This window comes from Phaethon lepturus, unplaced genomic scaffold, assembly GCF_000687285.1.
Source record: "Phaethon lepturus isolate BGI_N335 unplaced genomic scaffold, ASM68728v1 scaffold29310, whole genome shotgun sequence".
Classification (NCBI taxonomy): domain Eukaryota; kingdom Metazoa; phylum Chordata; class Aves; order Phaethontiformes; family Phaethontidae; genus Phaethon; species Phaethon lepturus.
The window spans coordinates 3,757-21,360 of record NW_010510239.1 but is presented as its reverse complement, the minus strand read 5'-3'; the positions used below and the strand labels follow the sequence as shown (position 1 = coordinate 21,360).

Below are 17,604 nucleotides of genomic sequence, written 5' to 3'. Positions count from 1 at the left end.
AAACCACACAACCAAACAACATCCCCCTAAATGTGAGAATATTTAACCCCAGGGCCTTTTTGCATTGGAGAATATTTTTCCTTTAGTTTAGTTATTTGTCATAAAGAAGAGATCGAGTCACTTATCACTATTACGGAACACAGGGGAAATTAGCCATGCTAAGATATATGCTAATAAAGGAACTCAAATTTTTCCAAGAGAGCACTGCAGGAAACAAAATTTGCAAAGAATTGACTTACAAACAGGAAGCCGCCTTCCACCCCTCAGCCTTCAAAAGGTTTTCAGCCACATGCCTGGGAATATTAAAGACATCATTGCTCAACATTTGTTGACAGATTCTGAGCTTTACCAAATTTAGTTGTTACCAATGTTAATTCAATGTGAAAGAAAAGGCAGTAATGCATGCAGTGCTCCCATTATGTATATCAATCTTTAATATTCAATTTGAGTTCCTAATTGCCTCACTATCAATGTTCCAACCCACAGCAGATCCCTCCATGCCTGTGTAATTCACTATTTGCTCGAGAAGGCTCTGCTTTTAACAAACCTTCAGAAGTAAGAGCTACCATGTGTAGCAAGAGATACTGTACGAAGATCTGCATTGCCTTTTATCAGTAAAGCAAGTCTAACAGTGCTTTAAAAATCTTTATACTTCTCCATAACGCAAAGTCTGAGAGAAGTACATTCTTTATTACATCCTTGGACATTTATTAATTATAATGGATGTGAACTGCATTATGTACATGTCCGTACTTTTTCCATTGTACGCTTATGGTCAAATGAACTCTTACAGGGAGGGGGAGGAGGAATAAAAGAAAGAAATTAGAAGTGTTCTGTGATCAATTTAAAGTGTAATATCTGTTACGGACACTGCCAGAGGACTAAAACCCCCACCAGTAGGGAAATACACTAGATCATCTAACAGGCATTTCCAGCTCTAACTTCTGCGATTAATAATTTACAAACCACTGAATAATTTTTTTAATTATTCCTGTACAGCAAGAAAAATCCTCTGTGGAATACGATCCATTTCTTCGGTTCAAAGTAAAATTATTTGAGAGACTTGTATCACTCTCCAAAAACAGGACCAAACCCCTAAGCAAGCAAGGCACACATTTTCCTTAAGAAAGTATTAGTCTCTTCCACAATGTCCATTAAAATTATGACAAACTCCACTTGTGTTTAATCAATCTAATCCCAGTATTGAAAAACAATTTATGATTATTTACAAAATAACTAAACTATCCACTTAAAACATACTCTTACATTCCAGAAAACTAAATCAGTAGCAAATGCCATCATCTGTGAGTGACCACCTTACGTATATATTTTGAATGCTTTTGTCTCTATTCATGTTCAAATATTTTAACACCGTTAAATTTATACGATTTGGGAGTAAGTTTGACACATTCTTCCTCTTCAGTAATACAGAGCTGTAACACCCCTATGCCAAGATGATGAATCTCTGCGTGGCAGCCTGCTTTGCAGTTAGCCAAGCTGGTCTAGCAGAGAGCTAAGCAGCTTGGCCTATTTGACTAGCTGTTAATTGGCCTCTAGGAAAGCCAGACTGCAAAATGAGAGTCTCTACAAACTGTAAGGCTGGAGAATATCTGTTCACCTCAGTTGCACATTAGGAGCTGTTTCCAACAATAGACGTGTTTTTTATTACTCCTTAAAACTATTTTTAAATGGCTATAACCCTCTTAAAATGTCTCCCAGGGATATGAGAAATTAAGCTAAAATAAGCATGACAAGTATATAAACTAGGCAGTTTTATCAGGCTGTAAATCAGCATTACCGTTTCAACCACGTATTTATTCCTGTCTTAGCTGCTAAGACAATAACAGCTACACCTAGCATAAAAATGACTTTGAATATCAGCAAAGATGATTAAGCATTATATAGCAGGTTTAAACACAGCGAAACCTCCATAAAATTGCTCTGTGCAAAATGAAGAGGGGAAACACACCTATATTACACTTTGATTTGAGTGGGGCAAATTACTTCGTCAATCACATCATGTAATTTACTTCTGTGCTATACACAATGGAAAGATCAATACTGATGAGAAACTCATTTGCAGTATGTTCACACCGGCAAATTTGTGTGAACTACCTACTGTGCTAAGTCTACTATACTAGCCAGGATATGAATAGAATTATTTTAACAAAGAAATTACAAAATTTGATTGGCAAAGCAGATAAAGTAGTACACACTAGAATCCTATTTTGAAAACAGTCACCTCTTCAAGATTCCCGCATGATATTTTTAGGGTTGGGGGGGGGTGTTATTATTTCTACATAACAGGGTTGATTTTCCTGACTTTTATCAAACTTCTGTATATGCCTTAGTTGCACAACTTATATTTTGTTTCTGTCCAGAAATTCTTGCTATTCTTCAACTGTTCACACAGCTTTGTTATTATACAGCTGCCTACAAGCACAAGTTTGTGACCACAAGTACAGGCTGTGCATAACACATTACTACCACACAGCAAGATACAAGCACTGAAATTGTTTCTATGAAGTCGTGGAAATTCTGGACTGTTGGCTTTCATTAGTCTTTTTTAAAAGCAGTTAAGCATCTTTGGAGGGAAAATGATAAAGAACTACACAGACTGAAGAAAATCTCAACCAAAACTCACAAGAGTAAAGGTTTGATTTGGGACTTCCAACTGTTCCAGTATCCCTTTCCAAAAAATTCTGACAGGACATTTTCAAAGAGGCAGATATCCAACTCTCAGAACCTCCCCATAGGATCAAGGTGCTAGTGACTTTTCAAAGGCATTTCAGTTTAACTGGCTGATGAGTTCCTAAAAGTTACCAACATACTTGACTGTTACGGGGAAATCTGCCTCCAGGTATAAAAGTTTAGGAGATCAAAGCTGCACCCAGCTCCCCAAGGAGAAGGGTCTGACATGAAGCACTACTGAGCAGTTACAACCCAAGGTGCATGATCTTAAATGTCAGCTTTTCTACTGCTTCATGAAAAACTGTTTCCTTCCCATCTTCCCCACAGACATCCATGGAAATAACTTGTTTCTGGCATCGATTCTTCCTCCCGGTCCTCACTTCTCCATTCTCCATGCACGCTGCTTGTGCTAGCATCCTCCCTGGCAACAACACATCCTTCCACCTGCAGCATATATATCCAGCATATATTGCTAGTTCTTATTTACAGTCACTCTGAAAATCTCCCTGTGCCTAGCACCTCTGTCTTCCTGCTTCTGCCATTGTAACTTTTTCCTGTCCAAGTCCCTTTATTCTTTCTTAAGACACTTGACATTCTTGCCTTGGGACACCTATGCAAAGCCAGGCTGCACTCCACTGTGGTCTCCACCTCCATTCTGCTCTCTGCTACATTCCCCCTAATTCCCCTGAACCTCAGCTTTTGTCTTCATCTCTATCCCCCACTAAGAATTCATTTTTCTGCTTAATACTCCTTCTCTTCATTAAAATCGCTCCAGGAAACCAACTGCTCCCACCACTGTTCTGCAGTGTGAAGACTACCAGGCCTTGTATGCCCTGCAAAGTAAGGGAGTCATCCCTTCCTAACACAACACTGGCAGAGAGAGGCTGCAGGGAGGACACCCTTCCTCTCCCCAAGTCAAAGATGCATTTCAAAACAATACATATTTGCTTCAAGTCTATGCACTTTCACTGCAAAGAGAGTGATTTGGGGTAAAAAGCCCACCTGAAGCCAGAATTGTGCCCTCTTGTAGCGGTGAACAACATTGAACTGTACTGATGTCCAAAACATACTACTTTAGACTTTTTAGTGAAGAAGAATTGCAATGTCCTGCCATTTTGCCAGCCCAAATCTCCATTAACGCCACAGCTGGCACTTGTGCCAGTGGTTTACCAGCACCACCTCAGTGCAATGCCTCCAAAACAGTCAGCCACAAAAAGTCCCCATCTGAATTTGCACATACCGTCAGTCCTTTTTGCATCAGAATGCTACGACTGCCTTGCATAGCTTATTTAATAGCCTACTAAAACAGGGGCACTTCCTTCAGATTCTGCTACTTTATGACACTGTGAAGACTAGGTGTCCCATTTATTAATCAAGGATAGAGTTTTCACTCCCAACAGAGGCCGCACAGTAACATCCCTCAAGATGCAACACTTTCCATCAGGTAGATGCTATGGCCAGACGAACACCACAATGTTCATATTAATGTCCCTCCCCAGATTCTCTTTGTTCCCAGAAATTCTTGCATTGTATCGAGTTATTGTAGAAGAAAATCCTGCAAAGTACAGAAGACGTCGTTTCATACGCAACTTCTGCGCGGCTTTGTCAATTCAGCTGTGGACAGTGGAACCATCCTAGTCCCATTAGTTCTCCAGGCTCGGGTATCTATTTCAGGTGTGCACAGACAGACGATAAGCAGGGGGTTACCAGAAGGACTGGTACAAAGGTCTGTAAAGCGGAGTATATTTTTGTGCAAAAGGGAAGGTGTTTATGAAAGTTTAACAGGCAGACAAAAGATACAGCAGGGACACGTCTGCGGGACGTAGGGAAAAACGAATGAGTAAATCCCACTAAAAATAGCCAACATTTGAAAGTCTCATTACTTCGTATTTACCTCATTTCAACGACTCTGACACGGAGATCCCAGCAGTTCTTGTTTGTCAGAAGGGAACATGAGAGACAAACTATGACAGATCATAGTCACAAAGAACTGTTCAGTTAAAAAGAGAATCAAGTATCCTTACCCTTGTTCTGTCCTCAATTTCATAGATGCGAAGCTGCATGGGAACATTAAAGCTATGCAGGATATTTCCACCAAACACCAGAGAATCTACTGGAGTATAAACCGCATGTATCCACCCTAGAGAGGGAAAGCAAAGAACTGAGAATGCCTCATGCTACGTAGTATTACAGAGCAATTTATAATCAAATTTTAACAACCCCATGAACTCCATCCTGCAAGGGATGAGAGGTTAAAACAGTGAGAGGTTAAATGGTATGCTCATAGCCACGCTTTAAGACTAGTCATAGCAGAAGAATGGCATCTGATGGTGTACAGTCTTACAACCTTCTGTAAATTGGGTTCTTCTATTTATCCACAGAACAGTTACAGTGTTTACTGAGAACACACAAGCTTGTGACTCAACCACATTCATGACTAAGAAGTAAATTCAGTCTGTTCAATACACTCAACTCTCAGAGGTATCTACTGGCACCTCCAGTAGGGTTGCAAATCCTGTTAGCAGTGGTGGTGGGCTAGGGCTGTGGAACCGGACTGAGTCACATCAAACTTCTTTCATACCAACACCAGAGCATGCATCTTCAGATGTCAACAATTTCAAATTATTACCAGCCCTCATTCAGAGGTGAAAGTTTCATACCCTATTACCAACTTTCTGAAGCAATTGAAAAATCTTTTTCACTGCAACAAGTTAAGGGATGTAACATTTCTAGTCCTGGAGCTGATGAGACTGTTCTGACCCAATCCTGCAAGGGACGGAATTCATTTCACAGACTCCAAATCAAGGGTAGAATTTTCTATCACAACAAAAATCGAGGCATAGTAATTCAGGCAGCCACACACCAGCTCTTCTGCTTCTGCGTTGTTTGCTTGGTATGTCAGCAGCTGAAGGACTGGCTATGCAAGACTGTAGCCTCTGATCTCTGCAGTGAAAAAGGAATTGATCCTGCTAATGATCTTGGACCCACAGAGACCTGTGATGCTTTCTTTTTTTTTTTCTTTTTTTAATGAAAAGCATGACAATTTATAAACCAGTAAACAGCAAAGCAACATAGGGGGCAGTCAATTTTCTCCTAACTGTGCAGTACTTTCCATTAAAGCTGTGGCAGCTTTCCTTCACTTCAAGATCAGTGAGGAAGCAGGAAAATGCCATTCAGCCTAAAGGGTTCTCCAGCTAGCAGCCACGAAAGCTCTCCTCCGCAACAATTTTTAGACCATAAAGGCCTGCAAAGCTATATCTGAAAAGTCCTTGAGCCACAGCAGATGGCAGAACTGGGGCTTTCATTTAAGGGCATATTGGTAGGAGAGAGACAGGAGGGAAAAGAAATCAACACTAGAATTTTCTCCCTGGAAATACAAGCTCATCACTCTGGATACCTTTTTCTGAATTTCAGAATCACTGAATGGCTGAGGTTGGAAGGGACCTCTGGAGGTCAGCTGGTCCAACTCCCCTACTCAAGCAGGGCCACACAGAGCCAGCTGCCCAGAACTATGTCCAGATGGCTTTTCAGTATCTCCTAGGACAGACTCCACAACCCTCTGGGCAACCTGTTCCAGTGCTCAGTCAATTTACAGGTCTGATTCCACATGATAAATGTGATGCATATAAAAAAGCAGGTGGCTCATCGCTCTGGCAGCTCTCAGGATTATTACATCTTTCCTGCTCCAGTGAGTGCACTTTCAGTTACAGAGTTGCTCACAATGATCTAGTCTGTTTACTACTTCCAAATCAAGAACAACCAACTAGAGAGGATTTTTTTTTCATGTAAAGATAGTGTGGCAACTACATACATCAACACTATAAAAGCTCTTCACAGTTGAAGTAGTTCACCACCTCACATGAAACACATCAGTCTGTACTAAGAGCAAGCTACTGGAAAAATAAGTGATCTTCCTGATCCTAGTCTCTGGGAAGGAAAAAAAGATCCAAGGTCAAGGAAGTTGGGGCTACTGCTTCCACCAGATAATCAAAAATTTTATGTAGTTAGGGGAAAGAATGGAAACCGCGTGGTGAAGTAAATCTGTTGCTGGGTCTCCAAAGCCAACTTACTGGATAGTCGCTGGAACAAAGAGTCATTCTGTGTGACAATTCAGCTTATTTGTCAGTCTTAAAGATGAACAAACTAAAGCTTGAAAAAGTGAAATGACTTGTGCCACATCCACACAACTGAGTGGTGGCAGGAGACAGGTCAGGCAGAACGTTGAAGAGTCCTCAACACTACTTCCCACACTGCAGTTCTCTCAGCACAGGTCAGTCAATGTACAGACATACTGGAGCTGGCAGATGCAACAAGTTACTTTAATGGAATTATCAACATCATCCTAAATATAATTTATTATCAAATATTTACAACTTATGCAAAAGGAGTAACCGAGCTGAAACCTGGCTTTCTAGTCCTACATGAAAGGTAGAAAGGAGATAGACTTCATTTTATAAGAAATAAAATGAAATCCCATCAATGCAGTTGTTTGTCAAGTGTATGCTTTTACTACAACCACACAGCAGCCACCTCCTACAAATTATATTGCCTCAGTGAAAATTTCACACCGTAGGGCAGTTGGTTTCATTGTTTCTTGCCCTTTGTGTTTCACTCTCATCACACCTTCCCTGACCTCTCAACTCTGCCCCCACTAGATGCCAAGGGTCTTTGTGTCAATAACCTCTAGACTTCCTCCATAGTAGTCCCCAATGTTTTTGGGAGAAATGCAAAAGGATCTATCACTGGCTTGAGCCAATGCTCCAACAAATGGTGTCCCAGACATGACAAACCCTCAACAGAAAGATTAACGAACATTAATATAATTTTGATCCTGTATTGTTGAAGAGCTGGTAGAGGTGCAAACTGAAAGTCTTCCCTGAAGTATCTGAGACAACCTCTGGTTCTGTGGATAATGGATTTAATTCCCTACTTACATTTATAATCCAGGCCTAAACGCATCTTACAAACAACTACTACCATCAACTCCTAACTTCTGAATTAACTGAACACTAGGTCCTTTGAGATGCACCTACTTCTAATAACAAGACGGAAAATACTACTTTTTATAAGAAGTTCTCCATAACAAAACCCTGTAGTAATAAAGTGCTAAAATCCATCAAGGTTGAGAAAGTAAAAATAAACCAGAGACCAAGCAACAAACAGGAAGTCATCAACTGTGAAGTCCTTGGAAGTAAAGTTCCCACTCCCAGCCAGAGCACAATGCAGGGTGATTTCCAGACATAGCTCAGAGATGGGTAAGGATGACGCCTGAGGATACCATCCCTTCACTGTTGAACCTTGTTGACTGAGGCACACAGCTAAGTGCCAGGGAATCCCTAGACCTCCAGCAGTTCGGGTGCTCCCATATGCAGGATCCAGCTCACAGCTCCTCTGCCAGCTACAGGACACAGCCCTGACGGAGGAGTCACCTGCCCATAAGATAGATTTTGGCCACTCAGCTGTATAGTGTTTTTCAGTTACACTGCATCCCAAAATAGTTTCAACTTGCCTGAGGAGCATACGTGCAATATTGAAACTGCAGAGACACAAGCACCAAGAGGTATATTCCAGGGACACAGGACACTATGGGCAAGATTAGACAAAAAAGATGGAGAATTGACAAGGTAGAAAACCACAGGAAGACTGGTACAGATATTACAAGGGGGGGAGGGGAGTATCCTGTTCTAATATTAACATGGATTAAAACTGAAGAGGCCAGCACCGGAAAAGTAGAAGTAGGAGGAAACAGAGACGAAGAGGAAACAGTTGCCATGAGGGTAATACATTGTGGAAATAAGCTCTGAGAACAGATAGGTTTGGATAGTACACTCAATTCATTCCCACAGCTTAGATAAAAGCACGACTCAGAAAAAAAATGAGGAGGATGGATGTTCATTGTGACCGTTTGCAAACAAGAACATCCATCTTCTAAGCTTCCCAGTTACTAAGGTTGTTAAAGACAGACCTCCAGAATCGGAGCAAGCTGCATGTACGCTTAACACAAAAGGTGCAGCCAAAGGGATTGCTTTAGTATCATCCACACCAATACATCCCGCCTGTCTCACCTTCAGCTATGCCGTTACTTTTTGCTGGATGAACTGAAAGTTTGTTGACATGTATGATCATGTCACTATGCTGGACAGGCTGTCGTGTCTGCTCATGTATGTCTGCATCTTTCGGCTCTCACAGCAAAAACTTGCCATACAGCCTCCAATACAGACACCTCTGAAGCGAGCATCATCAGTTCTCTCCTCAGTGACTGCTTTCTACTGTTTACATATACTCTGGTACTCCTGCACAACCCTATATGTTTCACGGGTTAGTGCAAGACAGGACATGACATCTCTCCCCTTGATAACACTCTCAAAAACTGTAATATTCTCAAACAAAAAAAAAAAGGAAAGCAACACAGAATAAAATGCCACAATTTCAATTTTATCCTTAATGCTAAACAAAGAATTGGTGTAATATCAGAACAGAAATGGATTAAGGACTGAAAAAGTCAAGAGTCAGTGGAATAAAATACTATTCATTTTTGGCTGAAAGACACAGACAAAAGCACCTGCTAAACATTATCCAAAGCTACAATTACATCCTATAGATGAGAAAGACATACATCGTGTGGCTCCGAGGATTAGTCATGAATTAGAAAACTCTTCCATGGGTGACCAGTTTCAAACCAGCCTGTGCTGAAAGCAGTAATGTCTGAGTGAACGTGGAACCAGCCTGTCCTTCCTTCACAGGCTGGTCCGACAGCTTGGGGCTGGAGCAGGCTCTCAGCGCGGCGGAGCGGCTCCTGCGCGGCCACTGCACAGTCCTGCCCTGTGAGCAGAGTACTTCAGTTCACACTCACCAGCCACGGCAGGGACAAGCTCAGCTAAACAGGGTAGATGGCCTTGGGAGGACAGACACTGCGTAGTCACGGTTCATACCCCTCATTTCAAGCCTAAACAAGAAGATTGTCCACTTACAGTTTTTATGAAGTTTATCTTTTTTATTTCAGTTCTTGTTGATTAATGAGTATTTTTTTCCTTCCCAAAACAATCCTAGTTTATGAAGCCAAGCCAACATTGAGCAGGAATCCTGTTCAGGAGGCTCAGAAATGCTCTCAGCTGATTTATAGTTACAAATTATTCCACCGCTCCTAAGATACACTTGAATATTTAGATCTTATCATCTCTAGTAAATCAAGAAGGTAAAATTAACAGTAACAAAAGCTTTTCTGAACAGTTAAAAGAAAGATATGATCTCATTATCTTTTGAATTTTATAAAACAAGTATTATTAAACATTGCAAACTTGTTAGAAGATTTCAGGGGCCTGCAAATTCCTACTGTGACATCTTCAAGGATGCAATCATTCATCCCAGAATAACAACAAAGAATATTAACTTACAAAGCTATGGGGCAAACAGACTACAAGCTCCAAGCCAAAACGATGGTGCATCTGTTTCCATTAGTAACTGAACAGATATTTTGCTTTGTGATATAGATGGCATCCATGTTTCCCTGCAATTCTACAGCAACTTGGGGTGGAAAAGATGAAATATATAGTCACTTTTTATTTTTGAGACATAAAGAGATAAACTCAGAGTAGGCACTGTCAGCCAATGAAACATAATTTCTCTCATCTCAAAAGAGTAATAATTGCATCATAATAGTGCCAACAAACAAATATATCAAGGAAACATCATGTTTATATTTTAAAAGTAAAACAACATTAGCAATTTTGCCCCAGTAGTACAAGTAATACAGCAACTCACAATCTTACATCATTTGATAAGAATTAGGGAGAGCACTGAAGAGGAATAGAACTAAAAATCCAACATTATGCTGTCACCTTCTATCTGAAAGCAGACACTCAAGGCAAAAAAATTCTCCTCTCTGATCTCTCTGCTGATCTTGATTGCTTGGTCCCTAAAGGGTCCAGGCATGGAGCTTCCATTAATGTCAGCGGAAGGTCTGAAAATGGGAAAAGCTAACAGCAACCAAAAATAGCCAGGCAGCTAGGCAGCCCTAGCACAACTCCTTCCAAAAAATTTACCAGTCAGATTTTAATAGCTTGTCATTCTCCTTGATGTAAAGACTATAGGCTACCTTCTGGCCCCATTACATAACAATTCATCAAATACTCACTGGCATAGCAGAGGCAACCTAAGACAGCTTGCAAATAGCTGCCTTAGAGCCTAGCACAGAACATCTCTTTCTGTCCACTTTCCTTCCCAAAAACATATATCTAAGAAAAGTCATTATTTCTGCATTTGACTGGAAACAAGAACTGTGGAGCACTCTCATGTTACCATAATAATCACCACAGACCAGTAAGAATATGTGGCTCACTCTTCAGCTCTCAAGAAATTAAGAGACTACAATAGCACGTTTCCATGTCAAAGGCCCCAAAGTGCATTATAAAGAACATAAGAAAAATAAAGTAAAACAAAACAGCTTACTCCTCAGTGGAACACTGCCAACTTCGAGGTGAAACACAACTGTAATACAATAGCATGCAGCAATACTAGTGAGAAGTTTGAAGAGGAACCAGAAAGGAACACCATGTCCAGGTGACAGTTAAGTTACCTTGTCTGGATTTTGAGCATAGGAGTGTCTAATAAATCAGCACCACAAAAGTCTTCCACAATATCTAATGGCAGTCCATTATTCAATTTTCAGAAATAATACATGCACAGTGACTTCTTGGACCATTATTTTATGGACCATGTAGTGGTCTATTACTGAGACCATTACTGTCAGTTTTGAAGAATAGACAAAAATCACTCAAAATGGCCTGGCTACTTGAGGATTTGTGCTCCTCCTCAAACACAGCTCTCTAAACTACTAGTTCACACAGATAACAACATCTTATCTCTTCCATGTACTCACATTAAAGCTACATATTTGTAGAGCCTACAGTAAGAACATCCAGAGTCAACCCAAAAACATACCTGTTCATGAGTCTACTGCCTGTGACCAGCAGCAGAGGCTCAGAAAAAGACTGTAAGAAGCAAAGGATGATTAGAGTAACCCTTGGTAGTGTTAGCGGCTATCTCCTCCCAAAGGAACCAATTCAGTATGTTTGCAAACTTTCTTAGACTAATCACACTGCAAAGCCTGGAACCAAACTGTACCCTCAGTAAGTGTGGCAACTTCCTTGGAGGTCAGCAAAACCAGTCTTCACAAAAAGAGAAGAAAATCCAAGCTTATCCATATTCTGGCAGACCATTATCAGTAACAATCCAGAACTGGCTCAATTCCGTCTTTTCAAGACACATAACAATTACAATCCTACTTCACAATATTAACAAATACGGCAAGAGAAGTTTTCCACAAGAGACTACTAGTTGGCCTGCTTTTGTATGTCCCAATTTTGCATGTGCAAACTCTCTTGAATTTGAAGTGCAAGTGTATAAACCAAGCATATATATACACGCATGAAAGACAAGGCATTTATTTTTAAGACTTTAAAAAAGACAAGGTCTTTTAAAAAAAAAAAAGAGAGAGGTCTAGCAAGAAATTGAGGAAAAAAGCAAACAAACTTAACCTATTTCAAACTACTGCAAGATTGTGTTTGTAGAGGACAACTGGGAAGGCGAAGGACAATATCCATGTCAGAGCTTCATCACTTACAATCAAAATTACATATTCAGCAAGACTAAGAGACTCAAAAGAGCAAGTGGATTGAAAAAGGATTAATTTTTCATTTTGTGTACACTTAGTTTTGAGCCTGGGTTTAGGTAACAGTGATGTTTAGGAGTACACAAGAGAAACCAATGTGGTGTTCAGAGAGTCGAGACAGAAGGGAATTCAATGCGTAATGCTCCACTTGAAAAAACAAGTACAGGGACAGAAGTAAAAGATGGTTTACAGAGCGTAAAGACTGGAGTGGCAGGTGAAGGGCAAAAGAAGGAGAGATAAAAGGTTCCAGTGAACTTATGCAGTGATGTAAAAGGAGAAAAATACTTAAAGTAAAAGGAGAAGCACTACAAATATTGAACTGGGTAATACATTGGCATTAACTGAGTGAGCAGCATTTCAAGCAGGCTGTAGAGGAGGAATCAGGACATAAGGGAGCAAGAGGCTGCACACAAGCCACAAACACGTGCTTACAGTCATCCTGAGCTGTAGAAATCTGAGTGATGCTGCCCAAACATTGGTTCTGCATGTCCTTAGCACACTGATGACAGATACCTAAACTACTTCTCTGTAACACCACCACAATGGACTCCAAACACTTCACACATCCTCCTTGCAAGTCACCACTGGACATACGCATGGTACAGAAGAAAGCTACACTGCAAGTAATACTGGACAAGCTCTAGATTTGGTCATGACGGATAAGATTTTGTTGTTTCCCCTACTGAAACAATAACTGAGCATTGAGATTATGCTTTTCCTCTTCCAGATCATCGCAGTTTATACCTGAAAAGCGAAGCGCACTCTATAAAGAATTTCCCTTCAGTTTGGCAGGTGGGTCAGATATGCAGTATCCACTGTCCACTATACCACAGTAAGACACATTACCTTGACCAAATTTCATCTGTGTTGAACACTTAACTGTATGACAGGTTAAACATTGCTTATGGTACCATACACAGTGCAAACACCCTAGAGCATAGTATTCTTTACTTTCCTGCATAAGGACAAGTTCTCTCCCATCCTGGGAAAGGAAGTCAGATTTCTACAGTAAAATAATAATCTTACACTGACACTAGTGGTGACAATAGCTTCCTCCCCTCTTGAACCTCCAGCTGTTTTAACATCTTGAATCTACATCTGGCCATAAACCTCAGAATGGCACAATGTGGTATATTTCTCAATCAGCAGTTATGCTGACATCACTTTAGACAATTATATTAAAGGAAAGGCCAGGTTCCTAGTTGATTTTATCACTTTACCACAGACTTTACCAGAGTTGATCATCCTTGACTCATCAGTGGGAACCGGTAAAGTGGGAGGTGAGAACTTGTAACAGCGCATCGCGTGTTTGGAGAAGTCCTATGGGGCCATCAACAATACAGCTTGGCTCTTACGCAAGGCCTCAGACACAGTTATCCCTCAGAATCTCAGCTAACTTCTCCCCACCCCATGCTTAAGAGGGACTCCCAAAATGCTGCAGGATGCACTGTGGCCCATAACGACTCACTATGCTGACAATACTTGGCTCAATTTCTCCTTGATACCACAGCTATGATTGTGCGCCTCAGTGCTTTGCAGGGTTAGAAGCACAGGTAGAAATTAACTGGTTTAAACTTAATCCTGAAAGGATGATGGCAGTGATGGAGAGGAAAATACCCTGAGGCCCTGATGAGCACTATAATTATGCCTTCTGTAAGAATAATTCCCACTCTTGTCCAAGTGGTTTGTAGTTTCAGGGATTTACTGGATCTACTGCTAATCCTAGGTTCTCAGAGAAACCTTCCATCTCCCACAAGCCTATGATCTCACTCCCTCATAAGTCTTTTTACAGTCTTCTCTACCTACTTCATCCTTACTTATATCCTATGGTATAATAGCATTTCTGGGACCACCCCCAAAAATTACTTGAAAACAGGAGCAGAGCAGGATATTTTATGGAAAAGGTCCTCTGCTGAAATGCTCTCCATTCACGGTCCAGCTGAGCACTAGCTGTATCACTCTACGCTTTCTGCCACCAGACCTCTAACTGGCAGGTATTCTCCTCCTCGTGGATGAGTTGAGACTGGTCAAGAGTTTATCAGGCTCAACTGAAAAGTATGGGACACACTGGTTTTACAGGCACCCGTTATCAGAACCTAAACACTATGAAGACTTACACATACAGACCACATTCAAACATTAACTAATGTAATACTTGCACAAACCAGCGCAATGAGGTCATAGGAATTGACCCGTTTCACACAGCTATACTCAATTCGCTGACCTGGAACAGCCTTTAATTAGGCATTTCCATACTCTTAAAACAAACTTATAAATAATGCCCTTTCATGTAAATAAGGGATTTACAAGTAAGTTTTCCAAACAAAAATACAGCAGAGCAAAACCCCTTGAATCCATGAGGTGCTTATGGAGAAATTATTCATATATGCCTTTCAAATATGGCATGGAACCTAAAATGTCTGAGGAACTGGCATTTCTGTACTTTGGGCTTTCCGAAGAAAACAGAACCTGCAGTCAAAAACCACATTTGGAATTACTTCACTTTAGCCACCATGTTACAGTTGTGTCCTGTACAGGCTCCCACAACTTGCTGTATTCCAACTGCTGAGCATGACTAAACTAACATACAGAAAGTCTTATTCATAGGAGGCTGTTCACAGGGGAATGAAGATAAATACGAAGATGCAGTAACAGGATCTAAGTAAACAGCACAGACACACTCAAGCACCCAGTTCAAATAGTAACAGCACATTCTGACCCGTTTCAAGTGAAGACCTAATTCCTGGAACAGATTAACTCCTCCACCCTCAAAATCATTTTGGCTGCCACATCCCAGGATGATTCTTACCAAACACAAATGTGCAAATTTGTGGCCTTCAACTGATACTAACAATGCTCCCTAGTTGGCAAGAACATTGTTGCTGTCTTCGCATGACCTGCATTCTCTCCGTCTCCAGGATTAAAAAGTAATAATCCTATCTCCACAGAGTAATTCTAGAGCTGAAGAACTACCAACCTGTCTTTCTGTCACATAGAAACACCACCAGTATTTATTTCCCTGGTAAGATCCGCTAGACAGTGGCAATGTTTATCATTATAAACAAACTTAGAATCCTGTAATAGTCAAAGAGAGCAAACCCTGATACCATCTTAAATAAGAAGCGTTACAGATTGCACGGTCCCTAATCCAATTTAGGCAGGAGCAGAAAGGGCTGAAGCCACCAGCCTTCAAAGCAGCAACTACTTGGTTGCTTTGCAAGAAGAGCCTGAATCATGCAATGCAGCTACTGAGGTGGGCAGCGGTATAAAAATTAAGTGTGGCTAGGCTACTGGAAAATGTCTGTATTCAGCACAATCTCCACAAGCAGAACTTCTGAAGAGTTCTGACAATAAAATAAAGTTGTTTCCCTGAGAGAGCACAGCACCTGCTCCTCCATGTACTTGAGTCTCCACTGAGCTCCATCAGGGAATCAAGACCCACCTCTGGCAACAGAGCCTAAATAGTAGGTTACTGAACTGCAGGTGAAACCTCCCAGAAGAGGTCACAAAAACAGAAAAATACTTTTCCAAGAAAGCTAACAACAGCAAAAGTCAGTATTACTCTGATGAGAAGTGGTGGACTGACAGCCCCAGAGACCCAAGTCCTCTCTTCTTTTCCCCAGTATGGCACCTGTGATCACTGCACACACTTCCTCGCAGTTCATTTTTCATCAGTCTGGATGGGTCAATTTCTGGAAAATTAAGTGCATTCAGTCCCCAGCCTTTCTTTTGCCACAGCAAATAAAGAGGTCAATACAGGATTTAGATGTGAAGAATCATTTTACAGAGAACTGTTAGTCAAATGTAACTCCGGTGATTCCAAAAACAGTTAGTTAACAAGTGATACCTGAAGGAATGAAGAACGTATAGCCTTGTTTCAGCTCAATTCTTTGGCATCGTTCCACTCTGTCTCCCAGAAAGATATCACTTTGCTTTCCTGAGAGAACCCATTCTTCATAAAGTTCTAGATTCTGCAGAGTAGGTGGAATCAGCCAGAAGATCTAAAAATAAAATAAAGATTTAACTATTACCAACAGTCAACAAAAATAAATAGCTGAGAAATTCCAACAAGGTTATCATGCATTAGACAAATGAACACATAACACCAAGCCCGCCTTCTGCATAAAACATGTATTTTTCCAGGTATTGTACCCAGAAGCACACAGCAGACTGTAGCAGCAATTAAGTCCATGTGCTGGAATCGGCAAGGTAACTGTCAGTTGTCATCTCTCTTCCATGAAACATCTTACTCAAAAGATGCCTGCAGAGTTTACTTTCCATTCAAAACAGTGCGTTCGTATAGTACAGCTTCATCAGACTATATAGATGAACAGTATCTGTACCACAGAGATGTTCAATCTGCTGCCTTTATTTTAGTGCCCACCATACACTGCCTAGACTACAGTTGGGAAAAGCAACCTAAAACAGTAAAGATGTAAAAACAGCTATACATGCTTCATATTTAAATGCTTCTTTATCCTGTAATATTTCAGTTCAGGCACAGCCACAGTGTGCATGTGCACACTAAAGGAACATGGAATCTCCAAAAGGAAACAGAAGCTCTAGCCACAAAAGGAGACTTGTGAGGGCACTCTGACCCAACAAGGGTACTCACAGCCATGTACTCATTGCAAGACACTTCTAAACCATGCAGCAGTAACAAGCCTAAAAGGACCACCAACAGCAAACACTACATTTGGTATTTCAAGTCAGTCACTCGTTTGTGTCATAAAGAAGAATGGTGCCCTTCTAGTTCAGCAAACTCCCCGTACATCAACAAAGCTGACTGATATAGACTGATCACTGACAAGCACACCCCCCCCGCCAAAAAAAAAAAAAAAAAAAAAGAGAAGAAGAAAAATAGAAGAAAGCAATCCCTCCCTTCCGTAAGAGGCACACAGAAATAAAAACAAATATCAAACAAGATTCACCTACCTTCCCCCCACGGAAAACGTGATACCACACTGAAGTGCCACCAAAATCAATATGAAAATCAGTGAAGCATCCTTTCACACTCATCAAACAGTACCTGTAAGCAGAGTGAAGGACAAAAATGAATCAGTCTGAAACAGTATTTTTCACGTCTCCATTTGCAGCGGTTAACTGCATGTGTGATACTGTTTCCACCAATTAAGTTTCTGCATTTATAGTACTGGAGATTTGTCTCAGGAAGTATCTGTAACTAGGTTTCTGCTGAAAAAACGTGTATCTCCACGTTTGAGTTTGTTATTCATACAACTCGA

At 40.8% G+C, this 17,604-nt stretch overlaps 1 protein-coding gene across 1 annotated transcript in view; it reads right to left on the bottom strand.

The window, feature by feature from the left end:
- LOC104627955 (lysine-specific demethylase 2B-like) overlaps nucleotides 1-17,390 on the bottom strand; it is a gene marked incomplete at both ends in the record, with an annotated part of 35,417 nt that extends 18,027 nt beyond the window's left edge. Inside the window, 3 exons of the mRNA XM_010296376.1 lie at nucleotides 4,716-4,831; nucleotides 16,209-16,362; nucleotides 17,297-17,390. Of these exons, the coding sequence (XP_010294678.1) occupies nucleotides 4,716-4,831; nucleotides 16,209-16,362; nucleotides 17,297-17,390 (364 nt within the window). The remainder of the gene's footprint in view (nucleotides 1-4,715; nucleotides 4,832-16,208; nucleotides 16,363-17,296) is intronic.
- Between the last annotated feature and the right edge of the window lie 214 nt (nucleotides 17,391-17,604).